We start from the raw sequence: 26872 nt of genomic DNA, 5'->3' as shown, positions 1-26872 counted from the left end.
TTTATAAATCTGCTTTTAAAATTAAGACTTAAGATAATGCTGTAGTTCAAGTTCCTTGCACAGAGCTTTGCAGGATGGGTGGATTTGTGCTTGCAGTGCCATTTCAGGGCAGTGCTGATGACTGCTGCCTTGGAAAGAATAAAATCTAAAGTGCCATATAGCACCTGTCCTGCAAGCAGTCAGCCAGATATCTTTTTATATTCTGACTTGTGGTTTTGGTCTTCACTTGTTTTACCTGCTAAGAGGCTAAATATGCACCAAAAAAAGGAAAAGGAAAAAACTATTCTATTCTCTGGATATCTGATTTCAGTCACGTGTACTACAGAAATACATACATAAGAAAAAAAATATGGAGCTTCTACAGAAACTTCGTGATATCTGATTTCAGTCACGTGTACTACAGAAATACATACATAAGAAAATAAATATGGAGCTTCTACAGAAGCTTTGCTTTACACAGGCTCTGTCAGACATGCAATCTCTTTAGAACTCATGACAATTTGCTGTGTAATAGAAGCTGTTGTTGGTACATTGCTTTATACTTGGTGGGAGCTTGCTGTGCTGGAGGGCAGCAAGGCTGTGCTTGTGTTTGAGGGGATAAATGGCAAACTGAAACACAATGTGAGGGAGTTCTTTATTTCCCTAAATAAAAATGCCTTATGTTGAGTTTTGAATTACAAGCAGTATTTTTGGGTAGACTGCCCATTTTGTTAAAGAACAAATGGTGCTAGTCCAAATAGTTTTGTGCAAAATTGGGAAAATGCAAGGGATGAACAAATGTGAAATGTGCCTTACCCCATAGGCGCAGTCTGTCTGCCTTATACCATCTCGTTTGTCAAGCTCTACCCTAAAGGAAAATATTTAAGTAAATATGTATTTGAGAAGCTGAAAATGCAGTCTTTTTGTGACTGAAACACTTTTCTTCCTGTATTGTGTGTCAACATCCTGAAGACCTGAGTGTAGCCTTGAGACTACTACTAGGTTTCCTAGTCAGGATGGAAAATAATTGCTCTGTGACATCCTTTCAACATAAATCTGTAGAACTGTGTGGTATCCAAAAGTGGCAGCCTGTTCTTCTGTAATACCCAAAGAAAACTACTCTTGCTTGGTTTTGGTTTTCTCAGTTTCCATTTTTCTTTTGCAGCATGCCTTTGAATTCCCCTTTGGCTCATGCTCTTTCCCTTGCCCATTCCTTCCCACAGCCACAGCAATCCAGAAGCACTCTGGACCCTGAACTGAGTTTGCTGAGTGTGCCAGCCAGCAGCCCTTGCAGGGAGGGCACGCTGCAGGACCAGCCTGGTGAGGGGTAGTCTGGCTGGAATCCTCCATGGGAAAATCATGTTTTCTGTGTAGTTGGCTTATTGTTTGGGCGAAAGAGAAGAGTTCTTCTGTCCCTTGGCTTGTGATTGCATTCCTGGCAACTTCAGTAGCCTGGGTGTTCCATCTCCTTGGTGCGGGTAAGGGTTAAGGTGGGAGGCTTGCAATACAATTTAGTGTTGCAGCTGAAGTTATTGTGGGAATCTATTTATCTCGTACTTGATACAAAGTGACCTCGTTTTGGTACTTGCCGCCTGGAAATGAAGGTGGGTGTCTCACCAGCAGTCCTGCAGGCACAGCCTGGACACGGAGGAAGAACAATGCCTTGCCTTCCTTCTGCCTCGTGTCCAAAAGATGAAGGATCCCAATTAGTTATCCGTGTGTTACTATCTTTAGCTAATTTGTATGGGCATCCCTGATGATGGATGAGGTTTGTGCAGGAGCGTGGTTTTGCTGTTGTGGTGGAGGTTCTGCAGTGCCAACTCACTTTAGCTGGGGACTTTGGGAGGATGTGGGCCTCGGTGTACATCCATGGCCAATGGTGCAGTGCAGTGGTGCAGTTTGGTGTACAGCTGCTTTTTCAGGAAGGTAAGGGAAAGATCTTGTGGCTTTCCTTAGACAAGGGGCTGCTTTCCAGCCAGCTACCCTTCTCTGGTGGTGCAACTTCTGCTCCCCCCAAGCAATCAGGGTGGACCAGGATATTGGAAAAAACCCAACCCGCAGAGGAGCACTGCTTGCCACACTGTACAATAAACATTATTCCTTAGGGTCTTCTTGCTCCTTCTAGACAAGAGTATTGCACTGGAGTCCAGAAGTGGAGAGGATTTGCAGGAGGGGAAGGGCTGGAGACAAACCAATGAACTAAAACTTGCTAATGAAATGGATGATTCTGCTGTGGGGATATCCTCAGCTTCCCAAATTTTGAGCATGCAGCCAAAGACAAAAGGCAGTGTGACTGGAAAGAACAGGCTCTTCCTCAGCTTCCCAAATTTTGAGCATGCAGCCAAAGACAAAAGTGTGACTGGAAAGAACAGGCTCCCGGGGACCTGCTTTTGAAGTTACAGACCAATTATTTCCCTGTGTTTAGAAAATCTACTGTAATGAAAGATGTGTGGTGCTGGTCATGCAGGCAGGGTGCAAGGTGCTTTGGATTGCCTGGGTGGGAGCAAACACTGGGGAGTCTTTGCTGCTGTTACCTGTCTGGCAGATCAAAAGTCACACAAACATCCATGGTTCTGGCTTGCTTTGAGAACATGGGAAAACACACCCGTTGTTGGACATGTGGCAAGAAATGGCACGGTGATGCTGTGTGTGGGAGCAGAGGAGGGGGCTCTCACTGCTGCCAGCTTCTCCTGGCCATGCTGTGCTGGCAGCCTCCCCTGGGGGCTGGTGGCTGAGCCCTCGTGGAGCTGAGACCTCCCTTGCAGCTAGCTCAGGCTCCCTTTGGCAGGCAAGAAGTCACCACATCCAAGAGCACGTGGTTTGCATTACCCGCGCCTGAATGTCTGCTGGGGCTGAATTGCCTGGATCCCCAAGAGCTGCTCAGTGAGAAACAGCAAACGTTTTCCCTGGGAAGGAGCAGCTGTTTATATATAGTGTGCAGTGGGTTCATGACTGATTATTAGGAAAACATTGCTTTCCAGTCATAAAAAAGGACATTTTTGTTGTTTTCTTTCCTCTAAAACAGGCAAGTTGGAGAGTCAGGGATTTTCATTTGCCATGACAACCAATGAAACTGCCAAGCCATGTGATATCTTTATCCTTCCTATGATTAAATCTTTTTTTTTAAATTTTTTTTTAAGGCCATGTTGCTAACAGTTGGGAAACATCAGGTGTTGTTTGCTTTTCTCATGTAGATTAGTCAGGATTTGCATGTTTTTATTTAAGAGCTGTGGATGTTGTTTGCTTTTCTCATGTAGATTAGTCAGGATTTAATTTGCATGTTTTTATTTAAGAGCTGTGGGGAGCTGGGGAGCGTTGATATTTCCATGATTTATGGTAAGGGTGGTATCTTAGTTCAGAATTGCTGCATTGTACTGAAGTTTTCCCCCATCTGCTCCTCTCCCCCTTTGAGACAGGACCACTCAGCACTGTCTCCCACAGGACAGAAATTATCGTGGGACGCATCAGTGCTGCTGAGCAGTGATGAGGTTCAGAGCCTTGTTGGTTTACACAAGATACGAATGGCTTAGAGAATTTATAAGCCAAAAAATCTTTTCTTGTTCTTATTCCAGGGCAAGGTTTTGCAAAGGCAGAAAGTGTGAGGGATGTGACTCTTGATGCTTGGTCCATGTGAGAGCTTCCCTTGGCTCTAGGTCTGAGCACTTCACACTAACCAAGAGCCTGGTGCTGTTGTCAGCAAAGCTGAGTGCCAGCATTTATCCTCTCTTTTAAAAATTGCTGTCTTCTATTTAGGAATTTCCTCAGGGTGCCAAATATAGATTCAACACAAAAAAAAAAAAGCCCCACAAGCTCAAGGCTCAACCCCAAAAGGTGCTCTGTTGCTAAGGAATAAAAATAGATGGTCACAAACAGTGTGCTGACGTGCCAAGTTGCGTCCCCATGACCGTGCAGCTGCGAGTGCCAGGGTCCCTGTCCCAGTGGCAGCACTGCCCAGGCTGCACACCTAATGCTGGCATCAGTGTCTATGAGGGACTGGCTGCTGCTTGCTTGAAGTAATCAAGAGAAGTAACTTTGTTTCCTAATCTTAGTCCCAAAGAGGTAAAATCTTTAGAGGGCTGCTGCCAAGGAGGTAGTAGTAGTACGGGAAAAAATACATATATTTTTGTGTGCTAATATCTATAATACAGCAGTGTCTGTACTGGAAGAGCCCTGAGAGATGGGAAGATATTTTTGAACAAAAGCACCATTCCTTGGGGGATCTTGGGCTATGTCACAGAGTTCTGCTTGTTGATGACATTGGAAGGGTGAATATTGGTGCTGCAAAAGCTGTGGTTGTACCTTCACTTCTCTCCAAATGCAAATCTTTCTCTGCAGATCTCTGCAATAATTTATTAACCCATGTGGCTGGAGATGGGCAGTAGCTGAGCTGGGTGTGGAGGTATGCAGAGGTGGAGACATGATTTATCTGGGCTGGAGAGCAGCTGTGGCCAGTGCCATCTTTTCATACGTGTGTGCCTCACGTGTGATGCTTGGTTTTGTGGGGCCCTGCCTGCTTAGTCCTCAAGGTACTGCTTGCTGCATCAGCTCTAAACAATATATCTCAACAACCCTGGAACACAATTTTTAAAATCATGTTTTCGGATTTTGTACTTCTAGGTGAGATGTTAGAATAACATCCCTGCAGTAGCAGGAGGCCTGGAGCAGAAAGTTTCTGCTAAGAACTGCCTTTTTGTGTTAAGGATTTTAGTGCCAAATTTACCTTGTGCAGTTTCTTGAATTGCAGCTGGTCCAAAGCTGAGATGAGGTTTTAACAGCAGATAGCTACCCTAGAAGACTAAATGTACATTTGCAGTGGTTTAGGGTAAATAAAAAGTACTGTAACCATCTGAAACTATAAGGGGGGCTGAAAATAGGCTATGTGTTAGTGTGTGAGCTAAAATGTAACCAAAACATAAATACTGTTCCTTACCTTCTGAAGAGATCTGTGATATCCTTATAAAAATCTTACTCAGGAGCCATCATATGATGTTATTGTTATTGAGATACTCAAGATAGTAAACATTGTTTACAAAATTAAATTGTGTAACCCAGGCTGTAAATTCTAATTCTGCTGTCCCACCCTCAGGTTTTTTTCCCCATCTGGACTGGGTCCCTCCTGCAGTTGTCTGGAGCAGGTAGGGTTGAAAGCCTTCCCTTTGGAAACATCTTCTTAAGCCAGTCCTGAAGCTACACCCAAGTCTCTATTGTTTCTACTTTCTTCCCTCTCTGAACAATTTGTTTTCCTGAAACATCTGCTGCTCTGGCAGATATCCACAGTTAAAATGTACTGCAGTGTTTCTTTGCAGAAATGCAGAGAATATTCCCTGCCAGATCAGTCACTTGCCAGACAGGATGGTTGATCCCAGCTGAGGGGTTTCCATCAGATGAGACCATTTTGAGAGGGGAGAGCTTCTCAGAGGGCACATACAATGCCTGAGCTGGTAGTGTAGTTCCATTAGGAAGCTGAAGTGTTGTGTGCATGAGCATGCCTGGTACAGTTAAAATGTGCTTCCCATCTGGTGCCAGACAGGATGGTTGATCCCAGCTGAGGGGTTTCCATCAGATGAGACCATTTTGAGAGGGGAGAGCTTCTCAGAGGGCACGTACAATGCCTGAGCTGGTAGTGAAGTTCCATTAGGAAGCTGAATGTTGTGTGCATGAGCATGCCTGGTACAATTAAAATGTGCTTCCCATCTGAAAATAGGAGGTGGTAAACTGAGGACCACTGGGGCAATAATCAGCCTAGGAATACGTCAGAAATTATCACCCCAATTTTGACTTTAGTGGCAGACAGAGCCCTCTGGTTTGGGATTCCAAGCTCATCTTTGGGGCAAAAGCCTTTAACACTCAACTGTATTTTATTCCTCCTATCCTATCTATCATTTCATGTTCCAAAATGCTGTCACTCCTAGATAAGAAACCTTCCTTTAAAAAGTGTAACAGAGGCAGAAATCCTTCTGAAATGCAAACCTGCTGTGGCCAAGTGCTGCCTGTCCTGCTGTGGTGGCCCAGGTGTGATGCCCAGCTCACGTGTGGCTCACACACGATGTTGCATGTGTGCTCTTGAACAGGGAGCCTCCAGCTGAAACACAGGGTCACTTCTTTATGTCCTCATGTAAGCTGAAAAATAACCAGAACAAAGAAATCTTTTATCTTAACAATCCACCTCTGGAATGGTAGGTTGCCCTTGAATTAGGGGGCATATCTGAAAGTTCTGCCTGGGAGTGACAGCCAAAATAACTAGAACAAAGAAATCTTTTATCTTAACAATCCACCTCTGGAGTGGTGGATTGTTGCCCTTGAATTAGGGGGCATACCTGAAAGTTCTGCCTGGGAGTGACAGCCCCCTTCTTGAGTCACTGGGAGGAAGCTGCCCCTGTAACCCAAATGCAAATGACTGACTGAAGATGGGTTGCTTGAACTTTGCAAATGACTGCCCTGATAATTTTGTGTTTGTTCCTGGATGAAGTTCCTCTAAGCAGTTGTCTTGGGGAGGCTCCTTCACTGCACGTCACGCTGTAACAAAATGTACGAGAGGAGCTGGTTGGGGATTGAGCTCCTCTCAGTGAAGTGTTATTGTAGAGTCCTAGAATGGCTTGGGTTGGAAGGGACCTTAAAGATCATCTGGTTCCATTTCCCCTGTTATGGGCAGGCAACCTTCCTCTAGATCAGATTACTCACAGTCTCATGCAACCTGGCCTCAGACTCTTCCAAGGATGATTTTCAGAAGTCCATCCAACCCAAACTATTGCATGGATCTATGATTTTTATCTTTCTTCTCTTTCTCTTATATTTAAATACCTATTACTTTATATATAAAGTGTATTTTGGAATATATTTATATATTTTATATTTAAGCTTCAGGTATGATATATCTGTCCTGAGCCAATAGCTTTTGTTTTTTAGCTTTTTGATTGCTGTTCCAGGACACTGTTGATTTGGCACAGCCTGGCCATCACCAGTGGCATGGCACTGACATGGCATGGCAGAGGAGCATTGTGCACAGAGCTGCATGGAGCCCAGAGCCCAAACTGTGAGGTACCAAGCACTGCTCAGGCCTCAGACACCTGAAAGTGCAATTAGCTGAGGTTTAATTACTTATTACTTCTAATAGATTTGATGGAGAAGTGATATAAATCCCAGTAAATCACAAGCTTACTTAAGCAGAACTGAAGAGATGGAAATAATGGCTTGTTTTTTCAATTAGAAAGAATTCTTGCTAAACAAAACCTTATTGGATTTTTTTTTTTGTTCATACCACAGACACACAATGAAAACAAGATGGTCAACAGCAGTAAGACATGTCACTGCAGTTAAAACTCAAAATTTTCTTGGCTATTCTGGGTTATGAAAGTGTGTCTAAGGCACATATTCATATTTCACAATACATTTATGATTATGTCACTGCTAAATGGCATAGTTACACTTGTGCTAATTCTGCACTTGCAACCTCATTTGAGTCATGATGTTCCTGTAAATATCTTATTGAAATTCTTTGGTTATGATAGCTTTTCTCATATATTCTCAAAAATGATGGTGTCAAGCTGTCTAATCTTCAAGTTTTTAGCAGAACCTTGTCACCCAGTTCAGAACTTTTCCACATATGATCATGATGCCATTCAAACCCTTGCCAGCCCAGCAAACTAATGCATCAGGAGACTTCTTTGCTTTTTATGTGCTAGACATGCACAAGCCTTTATTCTAAACCAAGGATTTGTTTCTCACTGGCTTTGCCTCCTTGTGAGGTGGGCAGCCTGCACGTCACTGCTTGGAGTTGCACTGTCCCCAGAAATGTCATGGAGGAGACACCTGGCATTCAGCCTGATCCTGCACCTGGTTTCTAAAGACACAAAATTTTACATAAGTTGTGGTGGGTTTCCCCATTTTAGTGGGCCAGGTCTTGGTGTGGGAGCTTTATTTCACCCAGAGAGCTGGACTCAGTAAGCTTTCCTGGCTCTTCCATGCAAGATATGTTTCATTTACCTCTTGGCTGTAGTTTAAAAAATAATTTTGTTGGGTTTTTTTTTTCCCCCTTTGGGAAGAGGCTGTTGTTTTTGAGTGGATGAAACAGCATTTTTTGGCTGGATTTCTGGCAATGGAGTTTTTTCCACACTTGGAAGTCAGCCTTTCTGCTGTGCTGGCTGTAAATGCTTCAACACACAAAAATGTGTTGTTGCAGAGTGTATGGCTTGGTGGTCGCAGGGTGTTCTAAAATGTAGCCAAGACCAACAGAGTGTTGTTTTGAGCATGCAGTATTGTCCTCATCCCCAGGCATGTCTTAAAAGTGTTAATATTGCACCAACTTTTGCAGTGAAAATCCAGATTCTGACAGAAAATGGAGTGTCAGGCTGTTCTCATGCTTCTGAAGATGGTGTGTGTCCTGGAGGTGCTGGTATGTGGTCTGGTCAGACACCATTGAAGCATTGTGGCTGTGCATGTCAGCAGGCTTTTTGTTTAATCCTAAAGAAATTATCTATTTATCATTTTGTAACTACAGTGTGTACCTCATTATTCCTACATAACACAGAAATCTGATTCATTTATCTGCACGAGGAGAATTGTTATTATTAACAGTTTAATCCTCAGATGTGTGTGATGGAATATAACTCACTGTCTGCATGTGATATTTAGCACTTCCATGGCCATTCCTAACGCTGACCTCCACCAGTGCCTGTGAGTAAGACAACTTTGTCTCCGGGGGTGAGTAAGTTAGATGAGGACACTGCACCAGGCAAGCTGTGAGTTGCCTGATCTCTCAGGAAGGGTCTTTGGTGGCACAGAGATCCCCCAAGATTGTCCAACCCAAACAATCTTTCCACCATCCATCCAGAAAGGATTAATGCTGCCCTGAACACCAGTAGTTGCAAAGCTCCCCAGAAGACTTCACTCAGGAGTGGAAAGCCTGGACACAAAACCTTTTCACTGTCAGGGGATGCCTGGAATGTGTGAAAATCCAAAGATTGTTTCTGAGTGTGAGATCTGTGAGATCTCCAGTGTTAAGCCAAGCAGGCAGATGGAGAGGGCAGCGTGCAGGCTCTTATCTCTGATGTCCAGGTAAGGCTGGACTGTATTGTGTTAGGTGGAGCACCACAGCAGAGCATCCTGCTCTCTGGACCTCTGGCTCCAGGCTCTTCTATGGGATGATGGTGGTGCTGGGTTTACCTGCTTGTTCTTTGGGGAAGCAGCTGTAATTGCCAGTCAGTGGGTTCCTCTGTAGTACCTACACAAGCTCCTGGAGGCCAGCTCATGTGTGAGCCATGACCTGAGCAAGGTAGTTCAGTGAGCTGTAAATTTTCCATGGTGGCAAAAGAGGTAAGGGGAAGGCCTATGTGCTCTGTATGGTCATTGATCCAAAACCCCTCAGCTTTAGCTTTCCTTTTATTTACAGAAATATATCTGTGGCATAAAAAATACATCTGATACATGACCACTTGTACTACTCAGCTTGCTTGGTTGGTGTAGGAGAAACATCCTGAGTGAAGCATTGAGGAGCATGAATCTCTCTATACAGGATAGGGCTGAGGTTTTCATTATCTGTTTATATTTTATCCAGATGCACTTTTTAAAATGTGTCTAGACTTTTGAATGATCAGCAGCTCATCAGCCAGTGTTGCTGGGTCTGCTGTGCATAGGGAAGCTCCATGCCTCCCTGCACTATGTGCATAGTTGCTTGATACCTCCTGGAAGTGTTGAATGGATTTACTGAGTGCTGTTGGGACCTTCTCCCTTCCTTGAAGAGGTATGTTCAGGATTGCCAGGGCTACTGGATTTAGCTCACCTGCAATGGCTGGTGTGGTGGGAGGAGTTGAGAGAAGTCAAGCTCTGCACCCCCAAGTGCCTACAGTAAATCTTTTTCTGTCGATTTTGGAAAAGACGTTCCTGGAGTTTCAATGTTGCACCATGCCAAGAGCATGCATCCCATGTACTCATGGTTTTGCCACCATCAGCACAGAGACATGCATGATCCAGACTTGGGAATTAAGTCCCTCTTAACTTCACTTCCATTCACACTAGAAAAATTAAGCCCTGTGGAGATGAGGAGTGAGGAAGGTGGGCAAGGAAGCAGAGGGAAATCCAGCCTGCTTGTTGCAGAGTGGCACGAGCTGGGCTCATGCTTGCTGAGTGCAGGAGCCTGCTTGGGTTGGCAGGTGCTTTGGTAACGAAAATATCTTATCCTGAGTTACGTAATGCAGCAGCATGTCCAGACCTGAATTCCCTGCAATTTTCTGACCTGCAAGGAATAATTTTCTGCTTGAAATATTAGCCTTAGCTTTGAATTCTGTGGCTCATATGGCGTATGCAATCAATGTAATATCTGTATATATAACTGCTGCTGTTTGAACTTAAGATGTTTGGGTAAATTTATTTTTGTTTATGGCTGTTGGGTGATGAAGAACAGAAAATACTGGTTTATTAAGAACTATATAAATACATCAAAACCTGCCGTGGGCTACTGCTTAGATCCAGCAGGTGAAAAGGCTGCAGATTCTTCTCTGTGCCTAATTGCAGCACTAGGTTGTGATGGGATTTTGAGGTGGGATAGAGCTGAGGTGCAAATTATCAGCATTCCTGGCTTGATATAGTTTTGGTCTTAATCCTTAAATGGGGTGAAACCTTTGCAGCTGTGGATAGTTTGTTTTTTGTTCTGTTTTGTTTCTCATCCAGCTACTTACTGGGTAGAAGACTGGATTGCTGAGCCCAGAGAGAGGTGGTGAATGCAGTTACATCCAGCTGGGAGCTGGTCCCAGGTGGTGTTCCCAAGGGCTCAGTTTTGGGGACACTCTTGTTTAATGTCTCTGTCAATGATCTGGAGAGGGGATCAAGGGCACCCTCAGTCAGGTGGCTGGTGGCAGTCAGGTGGATCACATCAAGTGGAGTGGGAATGTTGATCTGCTGGATGCCAGGAAGGCTCTGCAGAGGATCTGGACAGGCTGGATATGATCCTCTGAATGAGGTTCCACAAGGCAAAGCTGGGTCCTGCACTTGGATCACAGCAACCCAGGCAGCATTATGGACTGGGGCAGAGTGTCAGGGAAGCTGCCCACTGGAAAAGGACCTGGGCATGCTGGTCAACAGCAGCTGAACACCAGCATGGGAAGAGCAGCCCTCTTCCCTTTTCAGGTGTTTCCCTGGGAGCAGGAACTTGTTTGTACAAGGTTGGATGAGAGGAGGAGAGGTGAAAGTCCCTGGTTTCTGTGCTTTTGGTTTGGGTGGATCTCGCCAGTCTTTTGGTTGAATTGGATTTAATAACTGAAGAATATTGAGAGCGGTTATTGCACTGTTTTGCCCAAATAGAGAAACACCGAGGTTCTGGAGCATGTCCTGAGAAGGGCAATGGAACTGATGAGGGGTCTGGAGCACAAGTCTCATGAGGAGTGGCTGAGGGAGCTGGGGGTGTTTAGCCTGGAGAAAAGGAGACTTAGGGATCTTCTCATTCTACAGCTGCTTGAAAGGAGGTTGTAGTCAAGTAGGGGTCAGTCTCCTCTCTCATGTGAAAAGCAATGGGATGAGAGGAAGCATCAAGGGAGAATTAGATTGGAATTAGGAAAAAATTCTTCACTGAAAGGGTGATGAAGCACTGCAACAGGCTGCCCGGGGAAGTGGTGGAGTCACGATCCCTGGAAGTGCTTGAAAAACATGTAGATGTGTCAGTTAGGGAAATGCTTTAGTGGTGGACTTGGCAGTGTTGAACTTGATGATCTTGGAGGTCTTTTCCAGCCTTAATGATCCTATGAATCTGTGAAAACTAAGTCTAAAACAAGTCCTTCAGCTGCATTTCCACTGATGGACCACTTTTCCAGGTAGAATCAAAGCCGTGCTTCGATTTTTCCCTCCTCACTTCTTGTTCTGTCTAGAGTGACCATGCGTGGGGTCTCGTGATGGAGCAAAGCAGAGCAGTGACACAAATGAAGTAAAACCCCACAAAACTGATCCTGTGTGAGGCTGGCAGGAACCGCCCACGGAGCTGTTTGGGATGCCAGCTGCATAAACTGCCTTGGGGAAAAACAGCTGTGAAACCAAATTTTCTGCCCTGCTGCCTTGGACTCTACTCCTGCTTCATCTCATGACAGGACATGTCTCTGTGCTGTAATGTTTGTGAGTTAAATGAGAGTGGTGAGGGGTGGCTGAGGCATGGACTGGCATCCCATCTCCTGCCCTCCCTGCAGGGTCTTGTCTCCTCCAGAGGGTGGGACAGGCAGCTGCATCCTGAACACTTGAAACCACTGCAGGGATGTGAGGCAGAGCCTTGTACCTACAAACACTAGAAAAGAGAGGGGAAGAAAAAACCCAAACCCACACCAAAAAACTCAAGAAAACAAAACCAAATAGAGAAGTTGTGCTCCACGTTTCGGGGTTTTTTTTAAGCATATAATGCAATGTGCTGTCTTGCTGAGATGCACATTCCCCAGCTGTAGTAAGTAGGGTAGAGGGTGAGACACATCTTCTCTGGGGAGAGGGGAGGGTGTTGTGAGCCTGAGTCAGCAGCAAAGGTCACTTGGCTGCTGCCAGGCTTGGCATGCAGGAGCAGAGGATTTCATTCCGTGGCTGGTGCAGTGTTGGTGTGTCCAGCAGTGGCAGTGTGTGCTCTCAGAGGGAGGAACACCCTGGGGGGACAGGGCAGCCATGGCCAGCTTCACCTGCCCACTCTGCTCACAAAGCAATGCTCACTCTTCCTTGCTGCTTCCTTTGCTTTCTCCCTTCCCATGCCCTGAGCTCTCCTATCTCTTTAGTTCTGGCATTTAATCTCATCGTTGCCTGATTTGTTTTGTGGTCTTGGCTCATCTTTCGGTTCCCATTTGGGGTCATTATCACATATGATTAGTCCTAGAGCCTAATGAAGGGGATCAGACATAACTCTAGGGTATGTCTGAGCCATTTAGCATTTCTGACCTCAAAGATCTGCAGAGAAAGTTTATTTTTAAGCTTCCTAAGAAGATAAATTTGAATTTTGGATTGTTTAGGGTGCAAGTAATGGAACTGAAATCTCTCTGGGTGGAGCATGTCCTCTGGGGTATGAAGGATCCCAGGAATAATTATGCAGTGCTGTGTATCATTAGTCTTGAAACAGACTTTTGGTGGATGATCACGTTCTTCTACATGGCAGAAGCTAGTGTGAAACCTTGAAACCTTATGTTAACATTTAGTCTTCATTTAAGAGCGCTGTCAATGTGTGTTTAATACTGCCTTTGTTATCCAGTCCCACTCTGGGAAAGCCAGTCACGAAGATATGGAACAATTGTAAGAACCCCAGAAAATAAAAAAGGGTGCATTTTTGGGGCTGTTTTTTAAGGTCCCACTCTTTCACTCTACTAAGAGAGGACGGATCTGCAAGGACTTGTGTGTTGGAGCAAGGTGAAGTCAGAGCATCCTCAGGCCACCTCCAGCAGCTACTGTTTGGTGGCACTGTGTCCCTGACCTGGGTGAAGTGACACGTCTGTGCAGTGACTCAGCTGTGTTCCTACTAACCATCTGCTGATGTGATGCAGCTCATTAGTCACTAATTGGTGTGGTTACCCTTTTTTTAGGCTGTTGGAAAGGCCAAGGGCCACGTAGATGTGAAGCAGCTGAGTCAGTCTTCTACCTCTTTTGCCCTTGGGTCCACCAGACTCTTGTTGGTGGTTGGAGAGCTGTTTCCATGTTCTCTGCCAGGCAGAAACAGACAGTCTCAGCTTTATCTTGTACTCTCTGATTGTTTGACACTAAGCCTATCACAGCTGTTTGGTGGGACTGGAGTCTGTAGCTGGACTCTTCTGGTGTGTGTCACAGTGAACCCTCCAAAGGAAGGACCTTTGGAGGCAGTGGGAGACAGCACCCTGACTTCGGACTGAGCATGAGAAGCTGCTTTCTCCCAGCCTGCATTTGCTCCCTTCATCAGCTCTGTAAAAATCCTCTAAGCAATCTGGGGATTGACTGAAGATAGCACTTCTGTAATACATTTTTTCCCCCCATTCCCCACCCATCTGCCCCATACTCCTGCTACACTTACCATCCTTGACTCTATCACCTCATTCTTTAACTAATCTATAGGTACTGGTGGGTTAGGTGCTGATGTTTTGGTTTTGCCTTGCAGGTATCTGAACCGATGGCGTGTAAATCTGTCCCTTTTCTGATACCTTGAGGGCAGGTCTTTGATGCCGTGTGTAATACCTAGATCCTCCTGGACGTAGCTGGATTTGGACACTGTCCTTTGCTTTCTTGTCTCTGGGTTTTTCTTTCTGCCTAAAATCTCCACCTGAATATCTTCTGGCTGTTGTTGCTTTCCTGGGAGGTTACAGACAGGAAGTGTTCTGGATAATTCCTAAACTCTTCTCTGTTCACTTCCCAATTGAGCAATCCAAAGATTCCTCACAAAACTAAAGAAAATTATCAGAGTAGTAATATTTCTAATAGCATCTATTATTTCTTCTGAAAACCTCTCGTACTTCAGCTAAGCTGTTATCCTACTTTTCACTACACTTTTAGCACAAGAGCTCTTCCTGTTTTTAAGGCAAGCAACAGTGCTCTTGTTTTAAAATGAAGCCCCCTACCTGTTCTGCCCTCATTTGTGCCCAAGCCCTGCTCTGTGTGCACCCAGTGTGCTCCTGGAGTTGCTCATGGTGGGATTTGGGATATTTCCCTCACAGGAGTCAGTTACATGGTCCTCAGACAGTGTGATAAAGTCCATGCTGTCCTTTGGAGATGATGTAGTTAAAAGCGAAACAAACATTTGGGAACATCTAGGATTCAGTGTCTCGGGTTTGTGGAGCACTGCTTGGAAAGCTGAAACCAGCATCCCTAACTTGTGGGAAGCCAGGTGAGACCAAAATGGGGCCAAGGTTTCACAGCAGCTGACTCTGACTACGTGGATGCCCCGGCTCAGAGTGAAAAGTAGTGTTCTCCCTTATCAAGGATCCATGTGTGTGCCAAGAGACCTTTGTTCTGAATATTTGGAGTAATAAAGTTCAGCTGGGATAAAAGGGCATGTCCCCACTGGCTCGGTTCACACAGCGTCGTGCTCTCTGTCTCTCTTGCAGCTGCGTAAATGAGTATGGAAGATTATGATTTCCTCTTCAAAATTGTTTTAATCGGCAACGCCGGGGTGGGGAAGACCTGCTTAGTCCGTCGCTTCACTCAGGTAAGGCTGGCTGCCTCTTGGACTGTGGGATGTTGGGATGGGGACAGCACTGGCATGGGAGCTGTGGCTCTGCACTGAGGGCTCTGCCAGCATCACAGCTCCAAAGAATTTTGTTGCTCACGCTCTTGGTGCATGCATCACATGCAGTGACATACTGGCACAAGCAGTGCATCTGTATCTAACGCTGCACCTGGCCCTGTTCTGGAGCTTGTGTTGGAGAAACTTCATTCCTCTCTGAGGGTGGAAAGTCCCCTCTGAAAAGCCACCAGGACAACTCCTCCTGTTTTGGTGGTGTTCTGGACCAGATGTAAGACCAGCACATCTCCTGGTCTCCTCCCCAACCTTTGCTGCACAAAGTGCTCCCTCTTATTTGTCATTAGTAAATAAATAATCTGGGTCCTGAGCTGTTAGTCCAGTGTCCTTTTTTGTGGCAGAATAGCCTCTGTGATCCAGGGCAAGGGAAGACTTTGCATGATGCATAATAAAGCACAAATTGTGAGGTTTTGTACTCTCCACTAGGAATTGTCAGCGATTTTACCCTTCACTGTTAATTTTAGTTTTGAAGCTATAGTGATTTTAGATGCTGTCCGAAAACATGTGGCAGCCAGTGGCAATAAAGCTAGTCATACCCAAAAGGTTTGCAGCAAAAATCTTTGGCAACTTCTGCTGCTTGTTCTTTGGCAGCCCAGCTGCTGTAGGGGATGGATGTGCCCCAAGATCAACATGACTTGGTAGACCAGAAATCAAAAGGCTCTCGTTTGGTTTGCTGCTGCTCCTTTCTGATGGTGCTGCAATCAAATACCACCAGCACTGTGCTGTCCCTTGCCATTGCTGTGGCACTGGTGATGGCTGGCACTACTGTTCTTCACTCCTGAAGTGCTGTGACCCCATTGTTGAGAGCTGCCAGAAATGCCTATTGGTGCCATAGGGTGCTGTGGAGGGAAAAGGGAAGGCATGAAGTTACAAATGCATCTCATCCCACAAAGGTGTTCATACACCTTTCAGTGCATTGGGAAGGAGGATGGAAAGTCCTCATCCTTCCCCTGCTTCTTCCAGCTATACAGAAGGGTTTCCCCCCTCTCTTTATTCCTCCTTTTCTTTTCCTGTGCTCCTACTTCTGAAGTCGATGACTTGCTGTATAATTAGGGATGTATAAGGCAGAGAAAACACAATTTGAATTTATGGTAACCTTCATGCTGGGGAAATGTCACACTCTGAATGCAATGGAAGTAAGTGTCATGGGAAGTGGACATGGGATGAATAGTTTTGAAGATGGAAGAGGGTGAGGATTGGCACCCAGTGAGACTTTTGTCTTGTAGAAATAAGTTTAATCAAACTCTTGTTTTCTTCCAGGGGCTTTTCCCACCAGGGCAAGGAGCCACGATTGGGGTTGACTTTATGATTAAAACTGTGGAGATAAACGGTGAAAAAGTCAAGGTAGGAGCCTCATGATTTAAAATGTAAATTCATATGGCACTACCATAGCTGAGGTTTCTTGCTGCAGCTCTTCCTCTGCTGGAAGACACTCGAGGAAGGTCAGGGCTGTCTGGCATGGCTTGGGCAATGCAGGTTCTATCAGTCCATGTGCCCCTCTCCATTACTATCAGGATTGTAAAAGTGAACCTGCTGGAGGGGAGAAAATGGAACAAGGAGACCTTGCAAAACTATTGTCCTTGCTTAGGAGACAGTGAGATCATGCCTAGCTTAAGCCCAAAGAAGCATTTCAGTGCAGCCTCTGCTCACTGTGTTTCTGGTAAGCAGTATTTTGTTGCATTCCCACCGGGATGTGCTTGAAGAAAGTCTTCCTCTGTGAGCTCCCAAGATGGCCATTGAGGAGAACAGACACCTGGACTTGTGTGGCTCTGCACAACGAGGCTCATCTTCCACTTCTGCAAAGTTACGGATTTGGGAGAAGCAGAGCTGATCACAGTACTTGTGTTTCAGCCAACAGGTTGACTGCAAAGGGCAAAGTTCTCCATATTTTGAACTCTTTCACCCTCTAAAATAGCATGGAAGCCACTTCTGGGAAACTGTCCTTGTCCTGAGCTGACTCCCAAACTGAGCCTGGGCATCACTTGGCAGAGAGCTACTTTGCCTGGGCCAAAACACACAAAGCATGAGATTGGAGACCGATCTCATGCTTTAATGGGGTCCATGGTTGGGTTCCAGAGTCCAGAAATGTTGGCTGCTGACACTTTGTTCATTAGTAGAGATTTCACTTGAGTTGCTGTGGTATCTGAGATGAAAAAAAAAAGTGCAGTTATTTGAGCCTCTAATATCAAGATGTCCATGGTCCCTGAGCTTCTCCTGGATTTACTCTGCCTGCAGGAAATTCAGGGGCATCAAAGTGAAAACCAGCAGTTTTTCCCTTGCTGTCTTTATCAAACCCAAGAGTGGCACCAGTGTGACAGTGGCTGGGTGTGACATTGAGACCTGTTCTTAAGCTTGTGTAAGTGATGGCATGGAAACAGTGGACTTGGGCAGATTTTAAGCCCTGGGTTTTTTTAACCTGTACCACAGCACCACAGAGGGGTTTAAGAAGATAATGGGGTGTTGTGTTGCTAAGTTTAGGACATATTTTGAGAGCTGTGGTCATGTCAGCAAGCTGTGACTCTGCTGTGTGAGGAGTTTACAAACCTATGGGAAGTGGTGGTGAAGCACTTCCTCTCCACCTGAGCAGGTGAAGGACAAGGGGTAGAAAATCCTTCACCTGCTAAAGACCAAGTTTATACTCAGCACGTGGCTGTGCAAATGGGCCAGAGCAGCAGCAGGGAAGCAGAGAGGGTCACGTGTAGCTCAGGTGGTGCTGCTGCTCAGCTTGTTGGTTGTGATGCTCATCAGCAGGGCTGGCCAGGATATGATTGCTGCTTGTCCCAAACTCTTCAGACAGCAGAGATGTTTCTCTCAGCCAAAAGCAGCTCCAGTGAAGCAACTCAGAGGATCTGAGCTGGTAAATGGTGTGATCGCTGCACTAGAGGTGGAATTTGTTCTGTCTTGTATACATAGTTTAAATCAGCGGCCTCAAGACTGTCCTGGTCATTATAGGGAGAAAAGCAGTCCTGGGGGGCATGGATCCCATCCACTTCAGATGCCTCTCCTTTTCAAGCATCTGGTTCTCTGTCAAATTCTGCTGGAGCTTTAGAACATCACTTGTACATGAGGTCTGGGGTTTGTACTGGTGAACTTACCCCCAGGATTTGTCTGTGTTTGAAGTGTTGCTCCTGTCATATAATCCTGTTTTAACACTGGGTGCAAAGTTCTTAAGAGAATATTGGAAGCAGTTGTGCCAGTATGAGCTGTATCAGGGGCAAGGATGGTTCAGGGGAGCTCTACAAGCTAAATGAAGTCTCTGCTGCCCTGCAAATGTCTGATGAATGCACAGGTGTCCTCTCTGAATCTCCTTGGGGCAGGATTGTGTGTCACAGAGCCTCAGCAAGTGCTAGCTGGTGTATCTGCTGTATTTCACGTGGCCAATACTGGGTTCTAAAGTCCCTCTCCTGCCCCCACCAGTGCAGTAAATTAGAGTTGCTGGAGCTCAGTTTCAGTGACCAAGCCTTGGTGGAAGCTTGGTGTGATACATTTGGGCATTGGAATGAGCCCTCTGGTGTCTGGAAGGCAAACAGATTTCTTTCAGTGGTCTTGTAGCTGAAACTTTTTGAGTAAGCAGTGCTTGTGAGAATAAACATTTAATGGGAGGGGAAAGCAGGAATGAGTCAGAGAACAGAGCTGCTCTGGCTGTTAGCCATTCAGCAGTGCCCAAGCCATGACTCTTGCCTCTGTGCTGGTCAGCCTCCCCTGTGTGTCTGCTGGGATCCTGAATGAGGGAGCAGAGCTGTTTACCAAAAGAGTTTTGAGACTTGAAAATAAATTATGGATTTCTGGGGAAAAATACTTTCCAGTTTTCAAAATAGCATTATAAAGTCAGTGGAGAGGGACTCACTAGTATGAAAGCTGTGTGCAAGCTTTTCCAGATATGAGCAGCTACCAAAGCTCACTGCCCAATGAGCTGGGAGAGCACTGTGCAGTTGTGGGGGATTTTGATCTGCCTGGCTTCTTCCAAGAAACTCCAAAAATATATGCAGCACTTGCAGCAAGAGGCCCCACAAATTGAAGCAAAGCAGATAGCAGTAACCCTTCTGGTCCAAGCTAAGCACCCTCAGTGCTGTGAGCAGAGGGTTGTGCTATATGGGCTTGGTGGAAAGCTAAATGTGTGTGCAAATGTTGGGGAAGGCAGGAAGCATCAGCTGACAGCAAGAAAATAAACATCTAGGTTTTCTGCAGGCTGAGTCAGACATCGTCCTTTGGTTATTCTAGGGGAGAAAAAAAAATTGTACAAATAAAATAGTTGCTGTGAAATATTTTGCCAGAAATGACCAGTGAGGGAAAGTGTGAGATGTGTATTTTGGGTGCAGGAAGAGTTTATTAGTGGCTGTAAGACTGGGGGCTCTTCCCTGCCTTTTGCACCCAGCTCACAGGTAGACTCATGTCTGCTCTCCCAGATCCCACAGTCTCTTCTGCTTTCAGTGTTCATTAGATTAAAGCAGTGGAAGAACATATTCGCATCAAGTTTTTTATCAATTTAGAGATCTTCTCAATAAAGGCAGAATATATATAAGCTGGAGTTAGCCAGTAGACAGTGATTAAATGTTTTTCCTGGGAAACAGCTGAATAACAACAGAATCATCTGTATCTTTCTGTCTGCCAGAGTTTGGAGGCTGGTTTGTTTTAACAAGGACTCATTCATTATCTGGTTTTCATGTGCAAGTCATTTCACTTATGGTTTTGTGTGTTACTTTGCAGATACCACGTTCAGCCATTTAAGTACAACTCTGCCCAGAGATTAAAGCACAAAAGTGCCCAGGAGTTGTGAGCCAGCCACAATTACTTTCTCTGCAAAAAAAAGTGGTGTTGTTTTTTTCTTCCAAAATTATACCCCACATCTAAAAGCTGTTACCAGGAGCTCTCATTTCAAATTAACGTATTTATGATGAGAGGCTGGCATAGCTCAGCTTTGGAACTGGCCAAGGATAAGGTTTGCTCTGTGCAGGCTGCTGAATATATGGAAAAAAATCTCAAATATTTTACCTTTTTCTTCCCAAAGTACACAGGATTTTGGCTGGAAATCATCCTTCCACATATTTAATCCCAAGGAGAAGTGCTTTAAAAAAATAAAAGCTGAAGCAGAGAAATACTCTTTTATCTTGAAATTATGTTAATCATGGATGTTTTTCTTAGACTTCCTTTTTGAAGAATTGAGGTTTTGATGACCCACTAAAAACTATCAGATGGTCAAAATATAAAACCAGTATAAGTGTAGTTTCTATTGGGAAATGTAAGTTGTCTTTGTGGATCCAGAGGATTTGGCAAACATTCATGAGTTCTTTGATGGTGGTGAGACACAGGAACAGGCTGTCCAGAGAAGCTGTGGATGCCCCATGCCTGGAAGTGTTCAAGGCCAGGCTGAATAGGGCTTTGAACAACCTGGTCTGCTGGAAGGTGTCCCTGCCCATGGCAGGGGGGTTGGAGCTAAGTAGTCCCTTCCAACTCAAATAATTTTGGGATTCTGTGATGTAGCCAATTCTATATGTTGGGAAGGCAAACAGTGAGCAGCTAGATGAGATGGCTGAAGTTGTAGAGAGGAAATGTGTTCCAAACCTTAGATAAAGGTTCAGCTGAGCTCCTTGTTCAATCCTGTGCTTTTCACCCACTGCTGCATTTTCTCTGCATAACTGCAGCCACCTCCATGAGCTAGAGGAGAGGCATTCTTATTCCTTCTTGGGAATGGAAGCTGCTGTTGCTAGACTTCAGGGGTGGGAGAAGTTACTGTCTCCCTCCAGGCTGGCAGCTCTGCCCACTGCGGAGGGAGATGCTACAAGTTGCATGGAAGCCGGCAGAGCTGTGGCTTCCAGGGCTGTTGGCTGCAGTGCCAGCTGACTTTGTGCCTTGCATTTCAATCCACAAGTGCGGGAACAGAAACAAACAATGCTGGGGGAGGGGAAGCCAAAGGGAGAGGAGCAAAGTGCTTTCCCAGCATTGGTTTTGCCCTGAAGGGGATTTTTTAGGTCAAAATGGTGCCGCTTTCGGAAAAAAAAATAAAATTAAATAACCTTTTTTTTTTTTTTTCCCTTTTGCCACCCTTCCTTGCTACGGCCAAAGCTGCAGATCTGGGACACGGCGGGCCAGGAGCGGTTCCGATCCATCACGCAGAGCTACTACCGCAGCGCCAACGCGCTGATCCTCACCTACGACATCACCTGCGAGGAGTCCTTCCGCTGCCTGCCCGAGTGGCTGCGCGAGATCGAGCAGTACGCCAGCAACAAGGTCATCACCGTGCTCGTGGGTAAGCCACCTCGGGGCGAGCTGTGCCTGCCTTCCGCCTGTGCTTGCAGCATTCCTTCTGCAGGTGATGCTCCAAGGGGTGTTCGGGATGCCCCCCTTGAAGGGTGGTGCTGTCTGGGGTGTAAGGCTCCTGCATGCGGAGAGGGATGCTTCCCGCTTCCCGCCATGAGGGACTGAAGTGGAGGTGGTGCAGCCACCACTGAGCTAAGGATGGAGCAGTTCCCCTTGTGACTCCAAGCTCAGATCTCCACAAAAAGTGAGGACCTGCTCAGGCTGCTGCTGTCTGCAGTTTGCTGTACTCCTAGGTGTGGGGCAACCACTCCTGCCTTAAGTGGTCTGGATCGGGGAACCGCATCAGGACACGGCAGTTGTGTGGATCATAGATGGGGCAGTGCTGGAAAACTGGATGTTCTTGCATGGATTTTAGGGAGACTAAAAATAAACAGCTGAATGTTATATTAATCTGTAGAGCTTCAACTCAAGGCAAAACAGACCTCAGGCCATCTGTCTGCTACAAGCAAGGGGAAGGTTATTTTGCCTACCAGTGCTTTTCCATGCTCTGCTTTCAGCATCTGATAGTTGGGACTTGGCTTTTAAAGGTCCAAGAATATATAAAGAACAGTGGAAAAATAACTTGGGGAAAGCTAAGAAGTTTCATGCTACAGTGTCACCTTTAATAGTTTGCTATTTAAATGAAAAAATCTAGGTCATTGTAAGAGGTGTCTAAAAGTGTATTTTAAAGGGAAAAAAAAAATATCTTTGGAGTTTAACATGCCCCAGTGCTACTTCAAGTGAGCTATGGGGTTTATGGAGCTTCCATACAAGAAAATCATACTCCATGAGTATGGCCTTGGGTACAAATGGCACAGAAATAATTAATAAATGACTAACAAATGTACATTAATTTTTTTCAGTGAACATTAAGTTAATTGATGGCATCTACAGCACAGCATATAAATCATATTTTAGTCATAATGCACCCTTTGAAGATGATGACACCCATAAATCACTTGTGTTGAGTAATGATCTGTTTAGAAGGGTAACTTCAGTGCAGGTAGTGGTCCAAGATGCTGCTTTATTGGGAAAGGAGATCTCGGATGAGGGGAAGGCAATGAGAGAAGGCTTGCTGGTGGAAACACCACCTTTTCCTCCCATGAGCTCTCACAAAATTGCTGGTAGCAGTGGGGCCAGGAGAGGTTTCCTTCCGAACCTGCTGAGTCTGTGGACTGAGCCGCCTGTTATTGCAGGTCCTGGTCTGTTACCTTCGTTGTAAGATTAATTTATGGCAGAAACACCATGTTTGAAGTTAAGTGGCCAGCAATACTGTATAATCATATCAGATGCTGGCTTGAGGCTTTAATCAACTCTCTGCCAGACAGATCTCTCTGAACCAAAGGGTTGGTTTCTGACCCCACCTCCCTCCGCAAGTGCCCTGCAAGCCCATCCCTCTTCCAGCCTTCACAGCCAAATCCTGTACTGGAATATTGAAATAGGGAACTTTCCTTCCATGCCAGGCTTTTAAAAAAGCTTGTAACAACATGATGAATATCACGTTTAGTGTCTCATATGCTGTAATTGACATTTTAAGTGCTCCTCAGAGCAAGCACAGGAGAATTTTCAATAGATGTTAGCGTGGAAATCCTTTAATGTTGGTTGATAATGCAGCAAACAGATGCACTGGTGCTAAATTAAGGCATACTGGCTTGGATGTTTACAGGGCATATTTCATTACATGAGCTGATATTAAATGGACTTGGATGTTTCAGGGAATCCATTATTTGGAGGGCAGAGCAGGCACTAAGCGTTACAAATCCAAACCACTGTCCATACATATATCAAACCAAACTCTTATTTATTCTTTATAGATCTTAGTTTCTCTTGGTTTTGAAATTAACTTTTTTTCTAAAATATTCTATCAATGCAGGTAATAAGATTGATTTAGCTGATAAGAGGGAAGTCTCCCAGCAAAGAGCTGCAGAGTTTTCTGAAGCACAGGACATGTACTATCTGGAAACATCGGCAAAAGAATCGGATAATGTGGAAAAACTCTTCCTGGACTTGGCCTGCCGGCTGATCAGCGAGGCACGACAGAACACCCTTGTGAACAATGTCTCATCCCCCTTACCAGGAGAGGGGAAAAGTATCAGCTACTTGACTTGCTGTAATTTTAATTAAAGAGATGGCATGTGATTGCCCCTTCTGCCATGGGCCAAGTGGATTTTTTTTTTCTATGCTGGGATTTATCTACTTGAAGGAGTTCCTGCCAATCAGATCCATCTGGCTTACTCAGAGTCAGGTTACAGTCCTGGAAGCATGGCAGGCTGATGGTTCCAGCTGCATGGCAATGTAGCAGAATACAACAGGGTTTAAATTTAATTTTTCTTGCAGTCTCTGGAGCAGGTCAGAAAAGGAAGAGTTGCACAAGTGCTTCATGTAATGCAGAACATGAGCTGTTTTGTTTCCTTCTGTGGGAGAGTAGACCAGCCTTCCTTGAAAATACTGAAGAGATCAAAATGTCTCTTACAGAACAATGTGTTTGATCCTTTTTAAGGTAAAACAAAGTAAGAAGAAACGCAACAATGAACACTGACTTTGGACTGCCCTGGCAATCTTCTGGGCTGTCAGCGAGCGAGCTCGTAGGATGTGTACATAACGTCTGCCCTGCGTCTTCATGGAGGACTTTGGTGTTTGAAATAGTGTTATGTCTCTCATCTACAGGCACTTTCATGAACGTGGAATAAACAAAAAAGTTACATATAGCAGTATTTTCAAGATTGAAGAAGACATGGATACGGCTCAGTCGCTCCCTTTGGTGCTAGCAGTTCAGCAAATATTCCATAGGCCAAATGTAGTCTTACCACATTACTGTCTTCTGAATGTGTAACCTAGACTGGTTAGGAAAAAAACACTAATAAGCACTGTTCATAAAAATAAAAAAATCTCATTACCTCTTTTTCTAGGCCTGAACATAGTTGGAAAGGACTGTGTGCTTCTTTGATATCCAACAAAGGATGAAAAGACTTTCCAGAAATAAAAATAAATAAATTAACCATTCCTCCTCTAATTCGTCATGTCCTGATGTAAAAAGTTAGCCTTGGGAAAGATGATTGGTGGACTTGGCGCAAGTGCACCAGACGTGACCAAAGTGCATGGATGGTGTATGAGGGTTCAAAGGAAGCACAGTCTGAACTGGCAGTCTGCAATGTGTGCAGCTGGAAAACAAAGCCTGTAGGTACAGCTCTTGTTGGAAGGCAGGAGTACAGATCTGTAGAGGGTTTGTTTGATGGTAAGTGGAAGTAGCAGTGGGTTGCAAGTGGTGTCCTTCCATGCTGCTCCATCCAGCTCTCACCTTGTGGAATTGCTCTCAGAGGTGCTCTTGAAGTATCTTGTTGGTATCCAGTCTCTGCTAGGGTAGCTTTTAGGTTCAGGGCTGTAGAGTCATTTTATTTACCTGATGCTTTGCACCCTTAATCCCAAACTCTGGTACATGCAGCTGTTTAGGCAATTTCTTCCTACAGAAGCTCTGAAGTGGAAGCACCCTGGCGTTTGTGATGTTACTCCACCTCTAGTGCCATACATTGCATTGCAAATTTACACGTTGGCATGGAAGCGAAATCAGAAGATAGTGAATGCGCACATAAACTATTATATTTAGGAGTTTGAGTTCAGTTTAGCTAATCTGGATAAAGCTCTCCTGGTGATTACATGGCTGTGATATGCTGCAATTTAGAGTTAATCAATTTAATATTATTTGGCTTTTACTGAAGATTATAACAGAGCTTTTGTATTGACATAAAAAGCTGCCAGTAAGTACTTACTGAAAAAAATAGCAATTAAGAGGCATTTTGAAATGATTTTTTTGTTTCCTGGAAAGATTTTTTTTTTGGCTGTATCATGTTGTGCCTTTGATATGTAACAGGAAGTTGACTGTGTCAGAGAGAGGGGGAATTGGTTTGTCATATGGCCATTTTTAATATTTTCTTGCAATTTTTAGGTCATTTTTGACTAGTGGTAAAACAAAGATGTAGAAGTTGTGGTATGAAGCCTGTTTGTCATTTAGGTAACATTTAATTAAGAGCTTCTGTGAGATGTTGAGGGACACGTCATCTGCTGCTCTGCTCTGGTCCATTTCAGCCTCTGCTCATGTTGTAATCGGGAGGATTTGGAAATGTGTGGGACTTGGTGGCTCCTGCTGTACTGGACCATGTGATCTGTGCTGAAGAGCAGTATCTATTTTCTTGGCCATTCCCCAAATCACCAAATGCAGCTTCATTTGAGCTTGTGAAGAGACCCAACTACAAGACAGCTGATTCTGCACAGCTCTTAGGTAGTTCTTTAGAGCTGGGCTCAGGGTGTTCTGTGGCAGGTAACACTCAAGTTAAAAATCAATACCACGTGTATTTAATTTGTAGTAGGTCTTAGTCCCTGAAGCTGGACCTGTCAGCATATAATTGATAACAAATAGGGCAGGGCTCTTTGATCAGCTTAATCAAGGAGGAAGGAGACTGCCCAATAAAACACCCATGGCTTACTTAGCCTGGTTTCCAAAAAGATCAAAGCTGGGCAGGTACTCTTCATCCCTGCCGAGTAGCACTGTAAATGCATTTTAAAGTGCTCCTTGCATCGCTTCTGGGGCTGGAACGTGACTGAACAAACTGAGCTGGTCAAATAGCAGAAACTGCTAACTTTATTTTCTTGGATATTTACTTTGTGATTTCTAGAAGCCTAAATCTTTTCCCAGTGCTTTCCTAATCTGTAGGTGACTATTTTGGAGACAAGCTGCCTACTGGCAACCTCAAAGCATTGGTTCTTTTTATTGCTAGTGAACCTTTGTGTAAGGACTCCATCTCCAAACAGTGATGTGCTTTTGTGGTGGGGTGAGGTGCTGTGGTTGGGCTGATGTCCAAGTAAATGACCTGACTTCTCCAGTTAAATTTGAACTGATTCCTTTCAGCGTTTATTCTGTGTAGACTTAAAAAGTTGAAAGGAAGCAATGGTGGTATGTGCAACGCTTTTTACACGGTGGTAAACCAAAGCTGTAGTTTGAGACTCAGCTCTCTTTTTGCTGTTTGCAAACACACCTCTTGTTGAAGAAGTGGTGTTTTATTGTAGTAACTCCTTTCCTGGAGTTACTTTTGTACCTCTCTGAATATCTCTGTAGTGCATACAGCCAAATTTTCCTTGTAATACTGAGGGCTTCTCTTCTGCAGTCTGATCCACTGCTGAAGACTCCCCAGCTGGAAGAGGAACTTTATCAACTGCAGTCTTGAAAAATAAAAAATCCCAGTTATGTGATAATCAGCTCTCCAGCTAAATACCTTGCTAGATATTTGAGAGAACTGTCAGTAAAAGCATTGTGATGCTTGCTGGATAAAGTATCCAAAACCCATGCAGAATTGATATAATGGGGCCAAATTTCACTGGGAAAGTTCTCTACTA

At 44.8% G+C, this 26872-nt stretch overlaps 1 protein-coding gene across 3 annotated transcripts in view; it reads left to right on the top strand.

Annotated features, from left to right (window-relative positions):
* The window catches only part of RAB30 (RAB30, member RAS oncogene family), a 41577-nt gene extending 17080 nt beyond the window's left edge, over positions 1–24497 (top strand). Inside the window, exons 2-6 of one of the 3 annotated variants that reach the window (XM_039718651.1) lie at positions 8291–8371; positions 14994–15094; positions 16448–16531; positions 21251–21434; positions 23358–24497. In XM_039718651.1, coding sequence (XP_039574585.1) covers positions 15002–15094; positions 16448–16531; positions 21251–21434; positions 23358–23608 — 612 coding nt within the window. In that variant the 5' untranslated portion in view covers positions 8291–8371; positions 14994–15001 and the 3' untranslated portion in view covers positions 23609–24497. Of the gene's footprint in view, positions 1–8290; positions 8372–11834; positions 11855–14993; positions 15095–16447; positions 16532–21250; positions 21435–23357 lie in introns of those variants that run through there. The other 2 variants (XM_039718650.1, XM_039718653.1) reach the window with 2 other exon arrangements.
* The last annotated feature ends 2375 nt before the right edge of the window (positions 24498–26872 follow it).

Source organism: Passer montanus, unplaced genomic scaffold (genome assembly GCF_014805655.1).
Source record: "Passer montanus isolate IOZ18808 unplaced genomic scaffold, ASM1480565v1 scaffold4, whole genome shotgun sequence".
NCBI classification, from domain to species: Eukaryota; Metazoa; Chordata; class Aves; order Passeriformes; family Passeridae; genus Passer; species Passer montanus.
The sequence above is the reverse complement of the archived record's forward strand: the minus strand, read 5'-3'. Positions and strand labels throughout refer to the sequence as shown.